A 21,863-nucleotide genomic window follows, 5' to 3' on the forward strand; every position below is an offset into this window, starting at 1 on the left:
ACTGATGTCAGTGTTCAGTACTGATGTCAGCGTTCAGTACTTGAGTCAGCGTTCAGTACTTGTGTCAGCGTTCAGTACTTGTGTCAGTGTTCAGTACTTGTGTCAGTGTTCAGTACTTGTGTCAGTGTTCAGTACTTATGTCAGTGGTCAGTACTTAATTAAGTGACATTTCCATCTCTTTAAGGTCTAAATACTGAACTGTTTTGTGTTTTAAGAACTAAATTGCTTTATATATTCTGAACAACATAAAAATGTAAGGTCCCTTTTACTTAAATGATTAAATTATTAACTTTTATTATAATTTTTTGTCAAGTGTAAGTAGTTCTTATTAGTGATTTCCATTCGTGCCTTAATGTTTAACATTGTTTCATGTGTTTTTACTATTTGTCATTTGAACCACATTATCAGGCTAATTTGAGTCCCTCTTCTCACCTACACTGTTTGATATTTTATTAGGATTATTAGCTCCATTAGCTGTTGCAAAAGCAGCAGCTACTCTTCCTGGGGTCCACACAAAACATGACATAACACAGAACATTAATAGACACTGGGATTCTCTGCCTCTAACCCTGTTACAGAGGCTGAGCCACTGGCTTACTGGTGCTCTTCCTTGCCGTCCCTAGGAGGGGTGCGTCACTTGAGTGGGTTGAGTCACTGACGTGATCTTCCCCCCCCTTGGGTTGTGCCGTGGCAGAGATCTTTGTGGGCTATAATCGGCCTTGTAAGTTGGTGGTTGAAGATATCCCTCTAGTGGTGTGGGGGCTGTGCTTTGGTAAAGTGGGTGGGGTTATATCCTGCCTGTTTGGCCCTGTCCGGGGGTATCGTCGGACGGGGCCACAGTGTACCCCGATCCCTCCTGTCTCTGCCTCCAGTATTTATGCTGCAGTAGTTTATGTGTCGGTGGCTAGGGTCAGTCTGTTATATCTGGAGTACTTCTCCTGTCTTATCCAGTGTCCTGTCTGAATTTAAGTATGCTCTCTCTAATTCTCTCTTTCTTTCTCTCTCTCGGAGGACCTGAGCCCTAGGACCATGCCTCAGGACTACCTGGCATGATGACAACCTTGCTGTCCCCAGTCCACCTGGCCGTGCTGCTGCTCCAGTTTCAACTGTTCTGCCTGCAGCTATGGAACCCTGACCTGTTCACCGGACGTGCTACCTGTCTCAGACCTGCTGGTTTCAACTCTCTAAAGACAGCAGGAGCGGTAGAGATACTCGGAATGATCGGCTATGAAAAGCCAACTGACATTTACTTCTGAGGTGCTGACCTGTTGCACCCTCTACAACCACTGTGATTATTATTATTTGACCCTGCTGGTCATCTAAGAACATTTGAACATCTTGGCCATGTTATGTTATAATCTCCACCCGGCACAGCTAGAAGAGGACTGGCCACCCCTCATAGCCTGGTTCCTCTCTAGGTTTCTTCCTAGGTTTTGGCCTTTCTAGGGAGTTTTTCCTAGCCACTGTGCTTCTACACCTGCATTGCTTGCTGTTTGGGGGTTTTAGGCTGGGTTTCTGTACAGAACTTTGAAATATCAGCTGATGTAAGAAGGGCTTTATAAATACATTTGAAGAACAGAACTACATTGTTGTTTTAAAGGCACACCGTAGCCTACATTAAATATTGAAGATGGGGCCAGAGAGGATGGCTGCAGTTTTGTTGGTTCTTAACCAACTGTGCTATTGTGTTTGTTTTTTCACGTTGTTTGTAACTTATTGTGTACATAATGTTGCTGCTACCATCTCTTATGACCGAAAAGAGCTTCTGGACAATCAGAACAGCGATTACTCACCTTGAAATGGACGAATAATTTTTCTTTAATGAGTCGGGCGAGAGGGATTTACTCCAGACACCCGACAAGGACCTCATCCCAATAATTCGCAGGAGAAAGAGACAGAGATACCGCGGAAGGAGATTGGGGTGCCTGATAAGTAGCTGGCAACGAGTGGCTAATCTGCCTTTGCCATCGGTACTATTGGCCAACATACAATCACTGGATAATAAAGTGGACAAACTACAAGCACGTATATCCTACCAACGGGACATTAAAAACTGTAATATCTTATGTTTCACCGAGTCTCCTGGGTGTTCAACCACGGGGCAGGGGTTATTCCAGTACCTCGTTGATTGGGAGGGTTACGGCTTGGAGGAGAGGTGCTGGGTTCCCGCTAGAGACATCCTGGTTCCAGCCCTCATCGCCGACACCCCGGGCAACCAGGTAGTGTCCCTAGAGGGGGAGGGGTACTGTCACACCCTGATCAGTTTCACCTGTCCTCGTTATTGTCTCCACCCCCTCCAGGTGTCGCTTGTTTTCCCCAGTCTATTTATCCCTGTGTTTCCTGTCTCTCTGTACCAGTGTACTTATCCCTGTGTTTCCTGTCTCTCTGTCCCAGTGTATTTAGCCCTGTGTTTCCTGTCTCTCTGTACCAGTGTATTTATCCCTGTGTTTCCTGTCTCTCTGTACCAGTGTATTTATCCCTGTGTTTCCTGTCTCTCTGGGCCAGTGTATTTATCCCTGTGTTTCCTGTCTCTCTGTACCAGTGTATTTATCCCTGTGTTTCCTGTCTCTCTGTACCAGTGTATTTATCCCTGTGTTTCCTGTCTCTCTGTACCAGTGTATTTATCCCTGTGTTTCCTGTCTCTCTGTACTAGTGTATTTATCCCTGTGTTTCCTGTCTCTCTGTACCAGTGTATTTATCCCTGTGTTTCCTGTCTCTCAGTGCCAGTGTATGTATCCCTGTTTTTCCTGTCTCTCTGTACCAGTGTATTTATCCCTGTGTTTCCTGTCTCTCTGTACCAGTGTATTTATCCGTGTTTCCTGTCTCTCTGTGCCAGTGTATTTATCCCTGTGTTTCCTGTCTCTCTGTACCAGTGTATTTATCCCTGTGTTTCCTGTCGCTCTGTACCAGTGTATTTATCCCTGTGTTTCCTGTCTCTCTGTACCAGTGTATTTATCCCTGTGTTTCCTGTCTCTCTGTACCAGTGTATTTATCCCTGTGTTTCATGTCTCTCTGTCCCAGTGTATTTATCCCTGTGTTTCCTGTCTCTCTGTGCCAGTGTATTAATCCCTGTGTTTCCTGTCTCTCTGTACCAGTGTATTTATCCCTGTGTTTCCTGTCTCTCTGTACCAGTGTATTTAGCCCTGTGTTTCCTGTCTCTCTGTGCCAGTTCATCTTGTATGTTAGTCAAGTCAACCAACGTGTTTTTCCCCATTCTCCTTTTGATAGTCTTCCTGGTATTGACTCCTGCCTGACTCTGGACTACTTTCCCGCCTGCCTGATCAGCCTGCCTGCCCTGACCTTGAATCTGCCTGCTTTTCGGTACCTATTGGACTCTGGTTTTGACCTTTTGCCTGTACACGACCATTCTCTTGCCTAACCCCCTTTTTGGATGAATAAACATGGCAAGACTCCAACCATCTGCCTCCTGTGTCTGCATCTGGGTCTCACCTTGTGCCTTGATACAAACACTGTTTTTTCCAACCGTTTGCTAAGAGCTGGCAGCAAGCTGATAGCAAGCTGATAGGTCTGCTGTTAGATCCAGTAAAGGCCACTTTACCACTATCGGGTAGCGGAATGACTTTGGCTTCCCTCCAGGCCTGAGGACAAAAACTTTCCTCTAGGCTCAGATTAAAGATATGACAGATAGGAATAGAATAGTGGAGGCTGTTATAGCAGCAAAGGGGGACCATCTCCATGTTAATACCCATGATTTTTGAATGAGATGAGCAGGTGACCACATACTTTCGGTCATGTAGTGTAGTACTGTTCATTAACCCTACTAGATAGCAGTGGTGAAAAAATAACCAAATTGTCATACTTGAGTTAAAGTAAAGATGGCTTAATAGAAAATGACTAAAGTCAAAGTCACCCAGTTAAAACTTACTTGAGTAAAAGTCTAAAAGTATTTGCTTTGAAATATACGTAAGTATCAAAAGCAAATGTAATTGCAAAAATATACTTAAGTATCACAGTGTCCCCTGTGAATCATTTGGTAGAGCATGGCACTTTGGGTTCAGTTGGTAGAGCATGGCACTTTGGGTTCAGTTGGTAGAGCATGGCACTTTGGGTTCAGTTGGGAGAGCATGGCACTTTGGGTTCAGTTGGGAGAGCATGGCACTTTGGGTTCAGTTGGGAGAGCATGGCACTTTGGGTTCAGTTGGTAGAGCATGGCACTTTGGGTTCAGTTGGTAGAGCATGGCACTTTGGGTTCAGTTGGGAGAGCATGGCACTTTGGGTTCAGTTGGGAGAGCATGGCACTTTGGGTTCAGTTGGGAGAGCATGGCACTTTGGGTTCAGTTGGTAGAGCATGGCACTTTGGGTTCAGTTGGGAGAGCATGGCACTTTGGGTTCAGTTGGTAGAGCATGGCACTTTGGGTTCAGTTGGTAGAGCATGGCACTTTGGGTTCAGTTGGGAGAGCATGGCACTTTGGGTTCAGTTGGGAGAGCATGGCACTTTGGGTTCAGTTGGGAGAGCATGGCACTTTGGGTTCAGTTGGGAGAGCATGGCACTTTGGGTTCAGTTGGGAGAGCATGGCACTTTGGGTTCAGTTGGGAGAGCATGGCACTTTGGGTTCAGTTGGGAGAGCATGGCACTTTGGGTTCAGTTGGGAGAGCATGGCACTTTGGGTTCAGTTGGGAGAGCATGGCACTTGTTAATAACCCTACTGTTTATTAACCCTGTTAATAACCCTACTATTTATTAACCCTGTTAATAACCCTACTACATAGTACTGTTAATAACCCTACTGTTTATTAACCCTGTTAGTAACCCTACTGTTTATTAACCCTGTTAGTAACTCTACTACATAGTGCTGTTTATTAACCCGGTTAGTAACCCTACTGTTTATTAACCCTGTTAATAACCCTACTACATAGTACTGTTTATTAACCCTGTTAATAACCCTAATGTTTATTAACCCTGTTAATAACCCTACTACATAGTACTGTATATTAAACCTGTTAATAACCTTACTGTTTATTAAACCTGTTAAGAACCCTGTTTATTTAACCCTGTTAGGAACCCTACTGTTCATTAACCCTGTTAGTAACCCTGCTGTTTATTGACACTGTTAGTAACCCTACTGTTTATTAACCCTGTTAATAACCCTACTGTTTATTAACCCTGTTAATAACCCTACTGTTTATTAACCCTGTTAATAACCCTACTGTTTATTAACCCTGTTAATAAACCTGTGTATTAACCCTGTTAATAACCCTACTACATAGTACTGTTTATTATCCCTGTTAATAACCCTACATCATAGTACTGTTTATTAACCCTGTTAATAACAGTACTGTTTATTAACCCTGTTAATAACAGTACTGTTTATTAACCCTGTTAATAACAGTACTGTTTATTAACCCTGTTAATAACAGTACTGTTTATTAACCCTGTTAATAAACAGTACTGTTCATTAACCCTGTTAATAACCCTACTGTTTATTAACCCTGTTAATAACCCTACTGATTATTAACCATGTTAACAAACCTAATACATAGTACTGTTAATTAACCCTGTTAGTAACCCTACTGTGTATTAACCCTGTTAGTAACCCTACTGTGTATTAACCCTGTTAAGAACCCTACTGTTTATTGATCCTGTTAATAACCCTACTACATAGTACTGTTTATTAACCCTGTTAGTAACCCTACTGTGTATTAACCCTGTTAGTAACCCTACTGTTTATTAACCCTGTTAACAACCCTACTGTTCATTAACCCTGTTAACAACCCTACTGTTTATTAACCCTGTTAACAACCCCACTGTTTATTAACCCTGTTAACAACCCGTGTTTATTAACCCTGTTAACAACCCCACTGTTCATTAACCCTGTTAATAACCCGACTGCTCATTAACCCTGTTAATAACCCGACTGTTCATTAACCCTGTTAATAACCCTAACCTTACTGTTTATTAACCCTGTTAATAACCCTACTACATAGTACTGTTTATTAACCCTGTTAATAACCCTACTACATAGTACTGTTTATTAACTCTGTTAATAACCCTACTAAATAGTACTGTTCATTAACCCTGTTAGTAACCCTACTGTTTATGAACCCTGTTAAAAACCCTACTGTCTATTAACCATGTTAATAAACCTAATACATAGTACTGTTCATTAACCCTGTTAGTAACCCTACTGTTCATTAACCCTGTTAGTAACCATACTGTTCATTAACCCTGTTAGTAACCCTACTGTTCATTAACCCTGTTAACAACCCTACTGTTCATTAACCCTGTTAACAACCCTACTGTTCATTAACCCTGTTAACAACCCTACTGTTCATTAACCCTGTTAACAACCCTACTGTTCATTAACCCTGTTAACAACCCTACTGTTCATTAACCCTGTTAACAACCCTACTGTTCATTAACCCTGTTAACAACCCTACTGTTCATTAACCCTGTTAGTAACCCTACTGTTCGTTAACCCTGTTAGTAACCCTACTGTTTGTTAACCCTGTTAGTAACCCTACTGTTTATTAACCCTGTTAGTAACCCTACTGTTTATTAACCCTGTTAGTAACCCTACTGTTTATTAACCCTACTGTTCATTAACCCTGTTAATAACCCTACTGTTTATTAACCCTGTTAATAACCCTACTGTTTATTAACCCTGTTAGTAACCCTACTGTTTATTAACCCTGTTAGTAACCCTAATACATAGTACTTACTTTATTAAGCCTTCACCTGTAAAACACGGTTTCAAACAACATAAAATAGCTGGCTTTACAATGCACAGTCAGGTGTGTGTGTGTGTGTGTCAGAGAGAGAAAGGGTGTGTGTGTGTGTGTGTTTGAGAGAGAGAAAGGGTGTGTGTGAGTGTGTGTGTGTGTCAGAGAGAAAAAGGGCGTGTGTGAGTGTGTGTGTGTGTCAGAGAGAGAAAGGAAGTGTGTTTTAGTCTTTTAGTATTGTCGTTCCTCCTTCCTCTTTTCTCCTTCCATGGAAAGTCTCGTGAACAAAAGCCATCTTCACTCACCAATAGAAAAAGTCAGGGAAAAATTCTGTCACCAATAGAAAATCAGCAAGAAAGGCTTCGAATTGGCTTTTCTTTAACCAATCATCTCCCACTCTGCACGTTTCTTGATTCGGAGCCACACCTTACAATCGTGTGATTTGCTAAGATCAAATAATGCCAAACATTTAGTTGACTCCCACATACAGTAGATTAGACTTGAATATGACGCATGATGAAGAGGTCAGTCTCTCAGAGGGAAGGCTCTACTCAGGACCACCTCCAATCTGTCTCCTCCCAGTAGACACAACTCCAGAACACACACAAGCCTCTGATTGGCCAGCTGGGAGGCCGTTGCGATCAGATCCGCTAGGATAGGACGAAAGAGGACAGTAATCATTATTATGGTGTGTGTTATCAGGTGGAGGTGTGTGTTACCAGGTGGAGGTGTGTGTTACCTGGTGGAGGTGTGTGTTACCTGGTGGAGGTGTGTGTTACCTGGTGGAGGTGTGTGTTACCAGGTGGAGGGGTGTGTTACCAGGTGGAGGGGTGTGTTACCAGGTGGAGGTGTGTGTTACCTGGTGGAGGGGTGTGTTACCAGGTGGAGGTGTGTGTTATCAGGTGGAGGTGGAGGTGACCAGGTGGAGGAGGAGGTGTGTGTTACCAGGTGGAGGTGGAGGTGTGTGTTACCAGGTGGAGGTGGAGATGTGTGTTACCAGGTGGAGGTGTGTGTTACCAGGTGGAGGTGGAGGTGTGTGTTACCAGGTGGAGGTGGAGGTGTGTGTTACCAGGTGGAGATGTGTGTTACCAGGTGGAGGTGGAGGTGTGTGTTACCAGGTGGAGGTGGAGGTGTGTGTTACCAGGTGGAGGTGGAGGTGTGTGTTACCAGGTGGAGATGTGTGTTACCAGGTGGAGGTGGTGTGTGTTACCAGGTGGAGGTGTGTGATACCAGGTGGAGGTGTGTTACCAGGTGGAGGTGTGTGATACCAGGTGGAGGTGTGTGTTATCTGGTGGAGGTGTTTGTTACGAGGTGGAGGTGTGTGTTACCAGGTGGAGGTGTGTGTTACCAGGTGGAGGTGTGTGTTACCAGGTGGAGGTGTGTGTGTTATCCGGTGGAGGTGTGTGTGTTACCTGGTGGAGGTGTGTGTTACCTGGTGGAGGTGTGTGTTACCTGGTGGAGGTGTGTGTTACCTGGTGGAGGTGTGTGTTATCAGGTGGAGGTGGAGGTGTTTGTTACCAGGTGGAGGAGGAGGTGTGTGTTACCAGGTGGAGGTGTGTGTGACCAGGTGGAGGTGTGTGTTACCAGGTGGAGGTGTGTGTTACCAGGTGGAGGTGTGTGTTACCAGGTGGAGGTGGAGGTGTGTGTTAACAGGTGGAGATGTGTGTTACCAGGTGGAGATGTGTGTTACCAGGTGGAGGTGGAGGTGTGTGTTACCAGGTGGAGGTGTGTGTTACCAGGTGGAGGTGTGTGTTACCAGGTGGAGGTGTGTGATACCAGGTGGAGGTGTGTGTTATCTGGTGGAGGTGTTTGTTACCAGGTGGAGGTGGAGGTGTGTGTTACCAGGTGGAGGTGGAGGTGTGTGTTACCAGGTGGAGGTGTGTGTTACCAGGTGGAGGTGTGTGTTACCAGGTGGAGGTGTGTGTTACCAGGTGGAGGTGTGTGTTACCAGGTGGAGGTGTGTGTGTTATCCGGTGGAGGTGTGTGTGTTACCAGGTGGAGGTGTGTGTGTTACCAGGTGGAGGTGTGTGTTACCTGGTGGAGGTGTGTGTTACCAGGTGGAGGGGTGTGTTACCAGGTGGAGGTGTGTGTTATCAGGTGGAGGTGGAGGTGTTTGTTACCAGGTGGAGGAGGAGGTGTGTGTTACCAGGTGGAGGTGTGTGTGACCAGGTGGAGGTGTGTGTTACCAGGTGGAGGTGTGTGTTACCAGGTGGAGGTGTGTGTTACCAGGTGGAGGTGTGTGTTACCAGGTAGAGGTGGAGGTGTGTGTTACCAGGTGGAGGTGTGTGTTACCAGGTGGAGGTGTGTGTTACCAGGTGGAGGTGTGTGTTACCAGGTGGAGGTGTGTGATACCAGGTGGAGGTGTGTGTTATCTGGTGGAGGTGTGTGTTATCAGGTGGAGGTGGAGGTGTTTGTTACCAGGTGGAGGTGTTTGTTACCAGGTGGAGGAGGAGGTGTGTGTTATCAGGTGGAGGTGTGTGTTACCTGGTGGAGGTGTGTGTTACCAGGTGGAGGTGTGTGTTACCAGGTAGAGGTGGAGGTGTGTGTTACCAGGTGGAGATGTGTGTTACCAGGTGGAGATGTGTGTTACCAGGTGGAGGTGGAGGTGTGTGTTACCAGGTGGAGGTGTGATACCAGGTGGAGGTGTGTGATACCAGGTGGAGGTGTGTGTTATCTGGTGGAGGTGTGTGTTATCAGGTGGAGGTGGAGGTGTTTGTTACCAGGTGGAGGTGTTTGTTACCAGGTGGAGGAGGAGGTGTGTGTTACTAGGTGGAGGTGTGTGTTACCAGGTGGAGGTGTGTGTTACCAGGTGGAGGTGTGTGTTACCAGGTGGAGGTGTGTGTTACCAGGTGGAGGTGGAGGTGTGTGTTATCAGGTGGAGGTGTGTGTTACCAGGTGGAGATGTGTGTTATCAGGTGGAGGTGGAGGTGTGTCTGTTACCTGGTGCAGGTGGAGGTGTGTGTTATCAGGTGGAGGTGTGTGTTACCAGGTGGAGGTGTGTGTTACCAGGTGGAGGTGTGTGTTACCAGGTGGAGGTGTGTGTTACCAGGTGGAGGTGTGTGTTACCAGGTGGAGGTGTGTGTTACCAGGTGGAGGTGTGTGTTACCAGGTGGAGGTGTGTGTTATCAGGTGGAGGTGTGTGTTATCAGGTGCAGGTGGAGGTATGTGTTATCAGGTGGAGGTGTGTGTTATCAGATGGAGGTGTGTGTTACCAGGTGGAGGTGTGTGTTACCAGGTGGAGGTGTGTGTTACCAGGTGGAGGTGTGTGTTATCAGGTGGAGGTGTGTGTTATCAGGTGGAGGTGTGTGTTATCAGGTGGAGGTGTGTGTTATCAGGTGGAGGTGTGTGTTACCAGGTGCAGGTGTGTGTTATCAGGTGCAGGTGTGTGTTATCAAGTGCAGGTGTGTGTGTTACCTGGTGCAGGTGGAGGGGTGTGTGGTGAAAAGCCTCCGTGTGTCAGGATGGTGAACCAGTGGTCGGAGTGGGAGGGGCCATGTGGAGGGGAGGGGCCTGTAGGGGCGCTGGTGGCAGAGCTACCAGGTAGGAACACTGCATCGACCACCACCCCGTCAGATAAAGCTAGAGAGATGGAGGGATGGAGAGATGGAGGGATGGAGGGATGGAGAGACAGAGACGCAGAGACAGAGACGCAGAGACAGAGACGCAGAGACAGAGACGCAGAGACAGAGACGAGACAGAGACGCAGAGACAGAGACGCAGAGACAGAGACAGAGATGGAGGGATGGAGAGACAGAGGGAGGGAAGTTAGGAAGGTGTGAGGGATGAATCATTTAACCAGGGAAAGAAACCTATTTTGCAAGGGAGCAGTTTAAATGTAAATGAATCAAAACCATGTACATGTGTGTACCTCTGAGTGTGAGTGTGTAGTGTCCAGTCTGGGTGTAGCTCACTGTAGGGCTGTAGTTCTCGAGACTTCTACAACACCGAAGGTTCTGGAACTCTCCTGTCTGCATCTCCACGGCAACCGCCTGTTCCTCCCTGGACGCCGGGCAGTACTGTAGGGGCACCGTCTCCATGGCAACGCGAGCCAGGCCCAGCCGACACCCACCCAACGAGACAGGAGAGGAGGGGGCCGTGAGGAAGGCCTGATCATCATCATCCTCATCTTCATCATAGTTGGTCTCCAGGAACTCCATGGAAGCTTCCCACAGACTGCCCTCTGACAGAGAGATGTCACAACTACACTGTTACTACAGACTGCCCTCTGACAGAGAGATGTCACAACTACACTGTTACTACAGACTGCCCTCTGACAGAGAGATGTTACAGACTGCCCTCTGACAGAGAGATGTTACAACTACACTGTTACTACAGACTGCCCTCTGATACAGCCACCACTCATTTAGTGGTTAAGAGGCTACTCCATCACTCATTTAGTGGTTAATAGAGACTACTCCATCACTCATTTAGTGGTTAATAGAGACTACTCCATCACTCGAGGTGCTAAGTGGTTTTTAGTGGGCATATATCTCTCCACGTGCCTCTTGTCACTTCTCCGCACCTTCCTGCTGCGTCAGAGGTGAAATGGACTGCTGTACCTAATTATTCTATATCGACATTATCGAAAAATGAATCTAAACATTTTTATTTGGTTATTGAGGGAAGTAATTACCTCTAATTATTGATATGGATTTATCGTCCAGCCCATTTATCGACTGCCCTTTGAGACATGTTACAACTACAACTTTACTACAACACTACTACAACCTTACTACAACCTTACTACAGACATGTTACAACTGCAACTTTACTACAACCTTACTACAGACATGTTACAACTACAACTTTACTACAACCTTACTACAGACTGCCCTTTGAGACATGTTACAACTACAACATTACTACAACACTACTACAACCTTACTACAGACATGTTACAACTACAACTTTACTACAACACTACTACAACCTTACTACAGACTGCCCTTTGAGACATGTTACAACTACAACATTACTACAACACTACGACAACCTTACTACAGACATGTTACAACTACAACTTTACTACAACACTACTACAACCTTACTACAACACTACTACAAGACTACTACAACCTTACTACAGACTGCCCTTTGAGACATGTTACTACTACAACCTTACTACAGACATGTTACAACTACAACTTTACTACAACACTACTACAACCTTACTACAACACTACTACAAGACTACTACAACCTTACTACAGACTGCCCTTTGAGACATGTTACAACTACAATTTTACTACAACACTACTACAACCTTACTACATCATTACTACCGGGTTCTGTTCCTCTAAAATCAGTCTGACATGTGTATTACTACATTACTAATCAGTCTGACCTGCATACTACTGCATTACTAATCAGTCTGACATGTGTACTACTGCATTACTAATCAGTCTGACCTGTGTATTACTACATTACTAATCAGTCCGACCTGTATACTACTACATTACTAATCAGTCTGACATGTGTATTACTACATTACTAATCAGTCTGACCTGTATACTACTACATTACTAATCAGTCTGACATGTGTACTACTGCATTACTAATCAGTCTGACCTGTATACTACTACATTACTAATCAGTCTGACCTGCATACTACTGCATTACTAATCAGTCATACATGTGTACTACTGCATTACTAATCAGTCTGACCTGTGTACTACTGCATTACTAATCAGTCTGACCTGTGTACTACTGCATTACTAATCAGTCTGACATCTGTACTACTACATTACTAATCAGTCTGACATCTGTACTACTGCATTACTAATCAGTCTGACCTGTGTATTAATACATTACTAATCAGTCTGACCTGTGTACTACTGCATTACTAATCAGTCTGACCTGTGTATTACTACATTACTAATCAGTCTGACCTGTGTATTACTACATTACTAATCAGTCTGACCTGTTCCTGTGTCGGTCTCCTCCTCTGGATGGGTCCCTAGAGTCAGTCTGCAGAGAACAGGTGAGAGACACACACACAATAAATACACAGTGCATTAGAAAAGTATTCATATCCCTTGACTTATTCCACATTTTGTTCTGTTACAGCCTTATTCTAAAACCGATTAAAATGTTTTCCCTCATCAATCTACATAAAATACCCCTAAATAACAAAATAAACACAGAAATACCTTATTTACATAAGTATTCAGATCCTTTGCTATGAGACTCAATGTTTCTGCAACTTGATTGGAGTCCACCTGTGGTAAATTCAATTGATTGGACATGATTTGAAAAGGCACACACCTGTCCATATAAGGTCCCACAGTTGACAGTGCATGTCAGAGCAAAAACCAAGACATGAGGTCGAAGGAATTGTCTGTAGAGGTCCGAGACAGGATTGTGTTGAGGCACAGATCTGGAGACGGGTACCAAACAATGTCTGCAGCATTGAAGGTCTCCAAGAACACAGTGGCCTCCATCATTCTTAAATGGAAGAAGTTTGGAAACACCAAGACTCTTCCTAGAGCTGACCGCCCGGCCAAACTGAGCAACCGGGGAGAAGAGAAGGAGCTTGGTCTGAGCGAGAACCCTTGCTCCAGAGTTCCTCTGTGGAGATAGGAGAACGTTCCAGAAGGACAAACCATCCAGAATGCCAAGTGTCACATCTGGAGGAAACCTGGCACCATCCCTACGGTGAAGCATGGTGGTGGCAGCATTATGCTGTGGGTATGTTTTTAAGCAGCAGGGACTGGGAGACTAGTCAGGATCGATGGAAAGATGAACAGAGAAAAGTACAGGGAGATCCTTGATGAAAACCTGCTCCAGTGCGCTCAGGACCTCAGACTGGGGCGAAGGTTCACCTTCCAAAAGGACAACGAACCTAAGCACATTGTAATCCCTGCCAGAGGTGCTTCAACAAAGCACGTGTCGCGTGATGTATTTTTGTCTCTACCTTCTTGCCCTTTGTGCTGGTGTCTGTGCATAATAATGTTTGTGCCATGTTGTTCTTGCTACTATGCTGTGTTGTCATGTGTTGCTGCCTTGCTATGTTGTTGTCTTATATGTAGTGTTGTGATGTGTGTTTTGTCCTGTATTTATATCTATATTCTTAATGCCTCCCTCCCCGTAGGAGGTCTTTTTCCTTTTGGTAGGCTGTCATTGTAAATAAGAATTTGTTCTTAAGGAGAAGTATATCTCTAATTCCATGTATAACACTTGTATTTTCATCAACATTTATGATGAGTATTTCTGTAAATTGATGTGGCTCTCTGCAAAATCACTGCATGTTTTAGAACTACTGAACGTAACGCACCAATGTAAAATTAGATTTTGATATAAATATGCACTTTATCGAACAAAACATACATGTATTGTGTAACATGAAGTCCTATGAGTGTCATCTGATGAAGATCATCAAAGGTTAGTGATTCATTTTATCTCCATTTCTGCTTTTTGTAACTCCTCTCTTTGGCTGGAAAAATGGCTGTTTTTCTATGACTTGGTGGTGACCTAACAATCGTTTGTGGTGCTTTCGCTGTAAAGCCTTGTGAAATCAGACATTGCGGCTGGATTAATGAGAATTATCTTTAAAATGGTGTAAAATTCTTGTATGCTTGAGGAATTTTAATTATGAGATTTTGTTTTGAATTTGGCATCCTGCACGTTCACTGGCTGTTGGCGGGGTGGGACGCTACCGTCCCACAAATCCAAGAGAGGTTAACTAACTTAGTGAAATAAAATAAAAACGTAAATGTGATGTTTCAGTTTTTTATTTTTAATACATATGCAAAAAAATCTAAAAACCTGTTTTTGCGTTTTGGGGTATTGTGTGTAGATTGATGAGGAACAAAAACAATTTAATCCATTTTAGAATAAGGCTGTAAAGTATCAAAATGTAGAAAAAGTCAAGTGGTCTGAATACTTTCTGAATGCCCTGAACACCACTCTCAACGTCAACAGTGAAGAGGAGACTACAGGATGCTGCCCTTCTAGGCAGAGTTCCTCTGTCCAGTCTCAACGTCAACAGTGAAGAGGCGACTCCGGGATGCCGCCCTTCTAGGCAGAGTTCCTCTGTCCAGTCTCAACGTCAACAGTGAAGAGGCGACTCCGGGATGCTGGCCTTCTAGGCAGAGTTCCTCTGTCCAGTCTCAACGTCAACAGTGAAGAGGCGACTCCTGGATGCTGCCCTTCTAGGCAGAGTTCCTCTGTCCAGTCTCAACGTCAACAGTGAAGAGGCGACTCCAGGATGCTGGCCCTTCTAGGCAGAGTTCCTCTGTCCAGTCTCAACGTCAACAGTGAAGAGGTGACTCCAGGATGCTGCCCTTCTAGGCAGAGTTCCTCTGTCCAGTCTCAACATCAACAGTGAAGAGGTGACTCCGGGATGCTGGCAGAATTCCTCTGTCCAGTGTCTGTGTTCTTTTTCCCATCATAATCTTCATTTTTATTGGCCAGTCTGCGATATGGCTTTTTCTTTGCAAATTAATTACTGAAAAATCATACAAATGTAATTTTCTGGATTTTTGTTTTAGATTCCGTCTCTCACAGTTGAAGTGTAACTATGATAAAAATTACAGACCTCTACGTGCTTTGTAAGTAGGGAAACCTGCAAAATCATCAGTGTATCAAATACTTGTTCTCCCCACTGTATATGCACACACTATTTATACACAGACTATATATTTACACACCTCTTCCTGGGGGGTCCAGCACTGCTGAAAAGTTTTCTCTTTGGGGATTTACCGTTGCTGAGTCCTAACCTACAACACACAATAATATATACATAATAACACCTAACCCATAACACACAATAATATATACACAATAACAACCAACCCCATTACTCTATACAGCAGTGTGATAATATATTATTAATAATAACCAACCCCATTACTCTACACAGCAGTGTGATAATATATGATTAATAATAACCAACCCCATTACTCTATACAGCAGTGTAATAATATATACATAATAACAACCAACCCCATTACTCTATACAGCAGTGTGCGTCTTACCCTGCTCTCAGCATCAGAAGCCTGGGACTCAATTTGATCGACGAGCCTGGAGAGGAGGGAGGGAGACGAGGGGAGGAGGGAGACATACGAGGAGAGGAGGGAGAGATACGAGGAGAGGAGGGAGAGATACGAGGAGAGGAGGGAGAGATACGAGGAGAGGAGGGAGAGATACGAGGAGAGGAGGGAGAGATACGAGGGGAGGAGGGAGAGATACGAGGGGAGGAGGGAGAGATACGAGGAGAGGAGGGAGAGATACGAGCGGAGGAGGGAGAGATACGAGCGGAGGAGGGAGAGATACGAGGAGAGGAGGGAGAGATACGAGGAGAGGAGGGAGACATACGAGGGGAGGAGGGAGAGATACGAGGAGAGGAGGGAGAGATACGAGGAGAGGAGGGAGAGATACGAGGGGAGGAGGGAGACATACGAGGAGAGGAGGGAGAGATACGAGGGGAGGAGGGAGAGATACGAGGAGAGGAGGGAGAGATACGCGGGGAGGAGGGAGAGATACGCGGGGAGGAGGGAGAGTTCTGAGGAGAGGAGGGATATATACGAGGAGAGAAAGCAGCAGGTCTGTCTGTCCACACTAGACACTGGTCTTCCTAAAGGAGACAGAATGATAGGCTGTATGTTCTAACTAAATAAGAGCAATAATGGCTTCTTTTTGTAGGCACCAACTCCACCATGGTTAGACAAAGCCTATGGGGAAATGTAGTTATTTTTTTGTTATTTAGGGGGATAAACACTGAAAATAAGGTCCGTAGAAAACACAGGCTTAGGAGATAATTTACGTTTTGTTTTAGGAGATGATCTTAAATCAGTTAACGTCACTTGTTGTGAATTTTGAAGCATTTATGTAAAAAAAAAGACAATAGAGGCTTTATATTTCATAAAGGTCATGTTAACCCCTAACCCTAACCCCAACCTTAACCCCTAACCCTTAACCCTAATCCCCCTAACCTTAACCCTAATCCCTAACCCCCCTAACCCTAACCCCAACCTTAACCCTTAACCCTAATCCCTAACCCCCCTAACCCTAACCCCAACCCCAACCTTAACCCCTAAACCTTAACCCTAATCCCTAACCCCCCTAACCCCAACATTAACCCCTAACCCTTAACCCTAATCCCTAACCCCTAACCCTAACCCCTAACCCTAATCCCTAACCCCCTAACCCTAACCCCAACCTTAACCCCTAACCCTTAACCCTAATCCCTAACCCCCCTAACCCCAACCCCTAACCCTAATCCCTAACCCTCCTAACCCTAACCCCAACCTTAACCCCTAACCCTTAACCCTAATCCCTAACCCCCCTAACCCTAACCCCAACCTTAACCCCTAACCCTTAACCCTAATCCCTAACCCCTAACCCTCCTAACCCCAACCCCTAACCCCAACCTTAACTCCTAACCCTTAACCCTAATCCCTAACCCCCTTAACCCCTAACCCTAACCCTAACCCTAACCCCCCTAACCCTAATCCCTAACCCCCCTAACCCCTAACCCTCCTAACCCCAACCTTAACCCTAACCCCTAACCCTAATCCCAACCCTAACCCCTACCCCTAACCCCTACCCCTAACCCTAATCCTAATCCCTAACCCTCCTAACCCCAACCCCTAACCCCAACCCTTAACCCTAACCCCAACCCTAATCCCAACCCTAACCCTAATCCCAACCCTAACCCCTAACCCTAATCCCAACCCTAACCCTAATCCCAACCCTAACCCCAACCCCTAACCCTTAACCCTAACCCCAACCCCTAACCCTTAACCCTAATCCCTAACCCCCCAAACCCTCCTAACCCCAACCCCTAACCCCCCTAACCCCTAACCCTAATCCCAACCCTAACCCTAATCCCAACCCTAACCCTAATCCCAACCCTAATCCCAACCCCTAACCCCCCTACCCCTAACCCTAACCCCCCCTAACCCTAACCCCCCCTAACCCCAACCTTAACCCCTAACCCCTAACCCTAATCCCAACCCTAACCCCAACCCCTAACCCCCCCTAACCCTTAACCCTAACCCCTAACCCTTAACCCCTAATCTCAACCCCTAACCCCCCCTAACCCCAACCCCTAACCCTAACCCCAACCCCTAACCCTTAATCCCAACCCTAACCCTAACCCTTAACCCCTAACCCTTAACCCTAACCCCAACCCCTAACCCCCCCGTAACCTCCCCTAACCCCTAACCCCTAGCCCCAACCCCTAACCCTAGCCCTAACCCTAACCCTTAACCCCTAACCCTTAACCCTAACCCCTAACCCCAACCCCTAACCCCCCCGTAACCTCCCCTAACCCCTAGCCCCAACCCTAGCCCTAACCCCTAACCCCTAACCCTTAACCCTTAACCCTAACCCCTAACCCCAACCCCTAACCCCCCTGTAACCTCCCCTAACCCCTAGCCCCAACCCTAACCCCTAACCCTTAACCCTAACCCCTAACCCTTAACCCCTAATCCCAACCCCTAACCCCCCTACCCCTTAACCCTAACCCCTAACCCCCCTAACCCCAACCTTAACCCCTAAACCCAACCCCTAACCCTTAACCCTAATCCCTAACCCCCCAAACCCTCCTAACCCCAACCCCTAACCCCCCTAACCCCTAACCCTAATCCCAACCCTAACCCTAATCCCAACCCTAACCCTAATCCCAACCCTAACCCTAATCCCAACCCTAATCCCAACCCCTAACCCTAACCCCCCTACCCCTAACCCCCCCTACCCCTAACCCTTAACCCTAACCCCCCCTAACCCCAACCTTAACCCCTAACCCTAACCCCTAACCCTAATCCCAACCCTAACCCCTAACCCCCCCTAACCCTTAACCCTAACCCCTAACCCTTAACCCCTAATCCCAACCCCTAACCCCAACCCCTAACCCTTAATCCCAACCCTAACCCCAACCCCTAACCCTAACCCCTAACCCTTAACCCTAACCCCAACCCCCCCGTAACCTCCCCTAACCCCTAGCCCCAACCCCTAACCCTAGCCCTAACCCTAACCCTTAACCCCTAACCCCAACCCCTAACCCCCCCGTAACCTCCCCTAACCCCTAGCCCCAACCCTAGCCCTAACCCCTAACCCTAACCCTTAACCCTAACCCCTACCCCTAACCCCAACCCCTAACCCCCCCGTAACCTCCCCTAACCCCTAGCCCCAACCCTAGCCCTAACCCTAACCCCTCCTAACCCCCAACCCCTAACCCTTACCCCTCCTAACCCCCAACCCCTAACCCTTACCCCTCCCCATACTGTAGGAATGGGTGAACCAACCACCTGAATAACAAAGACCATTTAGCAGACCCTTTTATCCAAAGCAACTTAATCATGAATGCGTACATTTTACGGGTGGTCCTGGGAAGTGTGTTAGTTACCTTTCCTCTATGGCAGTGAGTAACCATGGTGATGGTTGCCTGGATACAGAAGCTACGTCTCTCTCTGTACTGAAGTCGCTCCACCTCCCACTTTAGCTCCGCCCCTCTCAGCAGGCCTAGTTCCCCTACACACACAGTAAGAAACAGAAGACCTGAACAAAAATATAAACGTGTGCAAAGCTGACATCAAGGTAAAGGGTGGCAACTTTGAAGAATCTCAAATATATGTTGATTTGTTTAACACTTTTTTGGTTACTACATGATTCCCATATGTGTTATTACATAGTTTTGATGTCTTCACTATTATTCTACAATGTAGAAGATAGTAAAAATAAAGAAAAACCCTGGAATGAGTAGGTGTCCAAACGTTTGACTGGTGCTGTATCTATGAGCTGGAAATCAAGAGTAAGCTAATTAAGACATCAAAGTTTATTTGTCACGTGAGCCGAATACAACAGGTCACACCTTACAGTGAATCACTTACTTACAATGTGCGAAAAAAAGGTGTGTGTGTGTAGGTAAGTAAAGAAAAACAACAACAGTGAAAAGACAATTGAAAAAAAGAGTTGCAAGGCTCCATTCTGACAGTTATTCAGGCTGATTGAGGTAGCATGTACATGTAGATATGCCTAAAGTTACAGTTATTCAGGCCGATTTAGGTAGCATGTACATGTAGATATGCCTAAAGTTACAGTTATTCAGGCCGATTTAGGTAGCATGTACATGTAGATATGCCTAAAGTTACAGTTATTCAGGCTGATTGAGGTAGCATGTACATGTAGATATGCCTAAAGTTACAGTTATTCAGGCTGATTGAGGTAGCATGTACATGTAGATATGCCTAAAGTTACAGTTATTCAGGCTGATTGAGGTAGCATGTACATGTAGATATGCCTAAAGTTACAGTTATTCAGGCTGATTGAGGTAGCATGTACATGTAGATATGCCTAAAGTTACAGTTATTCAGGCTGATTGAGGTAGCATGTACATATGCCTAAAGTTACAGTTATTCAGGCCGATTGAGGTAGCATGTACATGTAGATATGCCTAAAGTTACAGTTATTCAGGCCGATTTAGGTAGCATGTACATGTAGATATGCCTAAAGTTACAGTTATTCAGGCCGATTGAGGTAGCATGTACATGTAGATATGCCTAAAGTTACAGTTATTCAGGCCGATTTAGGTAGCATGTACATGTAGATATGCCTAAAGTTACAGTTATTCAGGCTGATTGAGGTAGCATGTACATGTAGATATGCCTAAAGTTACAGTTATTCAGGCTGATTGAGGTAGCATGTACATGTAGATATGCCTAAAGTTACAGTTATTCAGGCTGATTGAGGTAGCATGTACATGTAGATATGCCTAAAGTTACAGTTATTCAGGCTGATTTAGGTAGCATGTACATGTAGATATGCCTAAAGTTACAGTTATTCAGGCTGATTTAGGTAGCATGTACATGTAGATATGCCTAAAGTGACTATGCATATATGATGAACAGAGAGTAGCAGTAGCATAAAGGAGGGGGGAGGTACACAATGCAAATAGTCCGGGTAACCATTGGTTACCTGTTCAGGAGTCTTTTAGCTTGGGGGTATCTACCATCGAGAGCATCACTGCCTGGTATGACAACTGCTCGGCCTCCAACCGCAAAGCACAACAGAGGGTAGTGCGTACGGCCCAGTACATCACTGGGGCCAAGCTTCCTGCCATCCAGGACCTCTACACCAGGTGGTGTCAGAGGAAAGCCCATAAAATGTCAAAGACCTCAAACCACTCCAGTCATAGACTGTTCTCTCTACTACCGCATGGCAAGCGGTACCGGAGTGCCAAGTCTAGGACAAAAAGGCTTCTCAACAGTTTTTACCCCCAAGAAATAAGACTCCTGAACAGGTAAACAAATGGCTACCCGGACTATTTGCATCGTGTGCCCCCCCACAACCCCTCTTTTACGCTGCTTATTATCTATGCATAGTCCCTTTAACTCTACCTACATGTACATATTACCTCAATTACCTTGACTAACCGGTGCCCCCGCACACTGACTAACACCTAACCCTAACCCTAACCCTAACCCTACATGTACATATTACCTCAATTACCTTGACTAACCGGTGCCCCCGCACACTGACTCTGTACTGGTACACCCTGTATATAGCCTCCACATTAACTCTGTACCAGTACCCCCTGTATATAGTCTCCACATTGACTCTGTACTGGTACCCCCTGTATATAGCCTCCACATTGACTCTGTACTGGTACACCCTGTATATAGCCTCCACATTGACTCTGTACCAGTACCCCCTGTATATAGTCTCCACATTGACTCTGTACTGGTACCCCCTGTATATAGCCTCCACATTGACTCTGTACCAGTATCCCCTGTATATAGCCTCCACATTGACTCTGTACCGGTACCCCCTGTATATAGCCTCCACATTGACTCTGTACTGGTACCCCCTGTATATAGTCTCCACATTGACTGTGTACCAGTACCCCCTGTATATAGACTCCACATTGACTCTGTACCGGTACCCCCTGTATATAGCCTCCACATTGACTGTGTACCAGTACCCCCTGTATATAGACTCCACATTGACTCTGTACCGGTACCCCCTGTATATAGCCTCCACATTGACTCTGTACCAGTACCCCCTGTATATAGCCTCCAAATTGACTATGTACCGGCACCCCCTGTATATATCCTCCCCATTGACTCTGTACCGGTACCCCCTGTATATAGTCTCCACATTGGCTCTGTACTGATATCCCCTGTATATAGCCTCCACATTGACTCTGTACCGGTACCCCCTGTATATAGCCTCCACATTGA

At 45.7% G+C, this 21,863-nt stretch overlaps 1 protein-coding gene and 1 long non-coding RNA gene across 5 annotated transcripts in view; one reads left to right on the forward strand and one right to left on the reverse strand.

The window, feature by feature from the left end:
• The first annotated feature begins 1,011 nt into the window (after nucleotides 1-1,011).
• LOC110532983 (uncharacterized) lies at nucleotides 1,012-3,416 on the forward strand. The gene is made up of 2 exons (XR_005053073.2): nucleotides 1,012-2,219; nucleotides 3,229-3,416. It is a non-coding gene; the product is annotated as an uncharacterized LOC110532983 (long non-coding RNA).
• A 3,251-nt stretch (nucleotides 3,417-6,667) lies between these two features.
• radx (RPA1 related single stranded DNA binding protein, X-linked) overlaps nucleotides 6,668-21,863 on the reverse strand; it is a 45,329-nt gene continuing 30,133 nt past the window's right edge. For 3 of the 4 annotated variants that reach the window (XM_090183300.1, XM_090183301.1, XM_036986992.2), the window contains 7 exons: nucleotides 19,031-19,155; nucleotides 15,657-16,255; nucleotides 15,330-15,398; nucleotides 12,602-12,648; nucleotides 10,550-10,861; nucleotides 10,096-10,260; nucleotides 6,668-7,331 (listed from right to left, as the gene is read on the reverse strand). In XM_090183300.1, coding sequence (XP_090039426.1) covers nucleotides 7,207-7,331; nucleotides 10,096-10,260; nucleotides 10,550-10,861; nucleotides 12,602-12,648; nucleotides 15,330-15,398; nucleotides 15,657-16,255; nucleotides 19,031-19,155 — 1,442 coding nt within the window. In that variant the 3' untranslated portion in view covers nucleotides 6,668-7,206. The remainder of the gene's footprint in view (nucleotides 7,332-10,095; nucleotides 10,261-10,549; nucleotides 10,862-12,601; nucleotides 12,649-15,329; nucleotides 15,399-15,656; nucleotides 16,256-19,030; nucleotides 19,156-21,863) is intronic. The other variant, XR_016483004.1, reaches the window with a different exon arrangement.

Source organism: Oncorhynchus mykiss, chromosome 9, assembly GCF_057628025.1.
Source record: "Oncorhynchus mykiss isolate SJ-2025 chromosome 9, ASM5762802v1, whole genome shotgun sequence".
NCBI classification, from domain to species: Eukaryota; Metazoa; Chordata; class Actinopteri; order Salmoniformes; family Salmonidae; genus Oncorhynchus; species Oncorhynchus mykiss.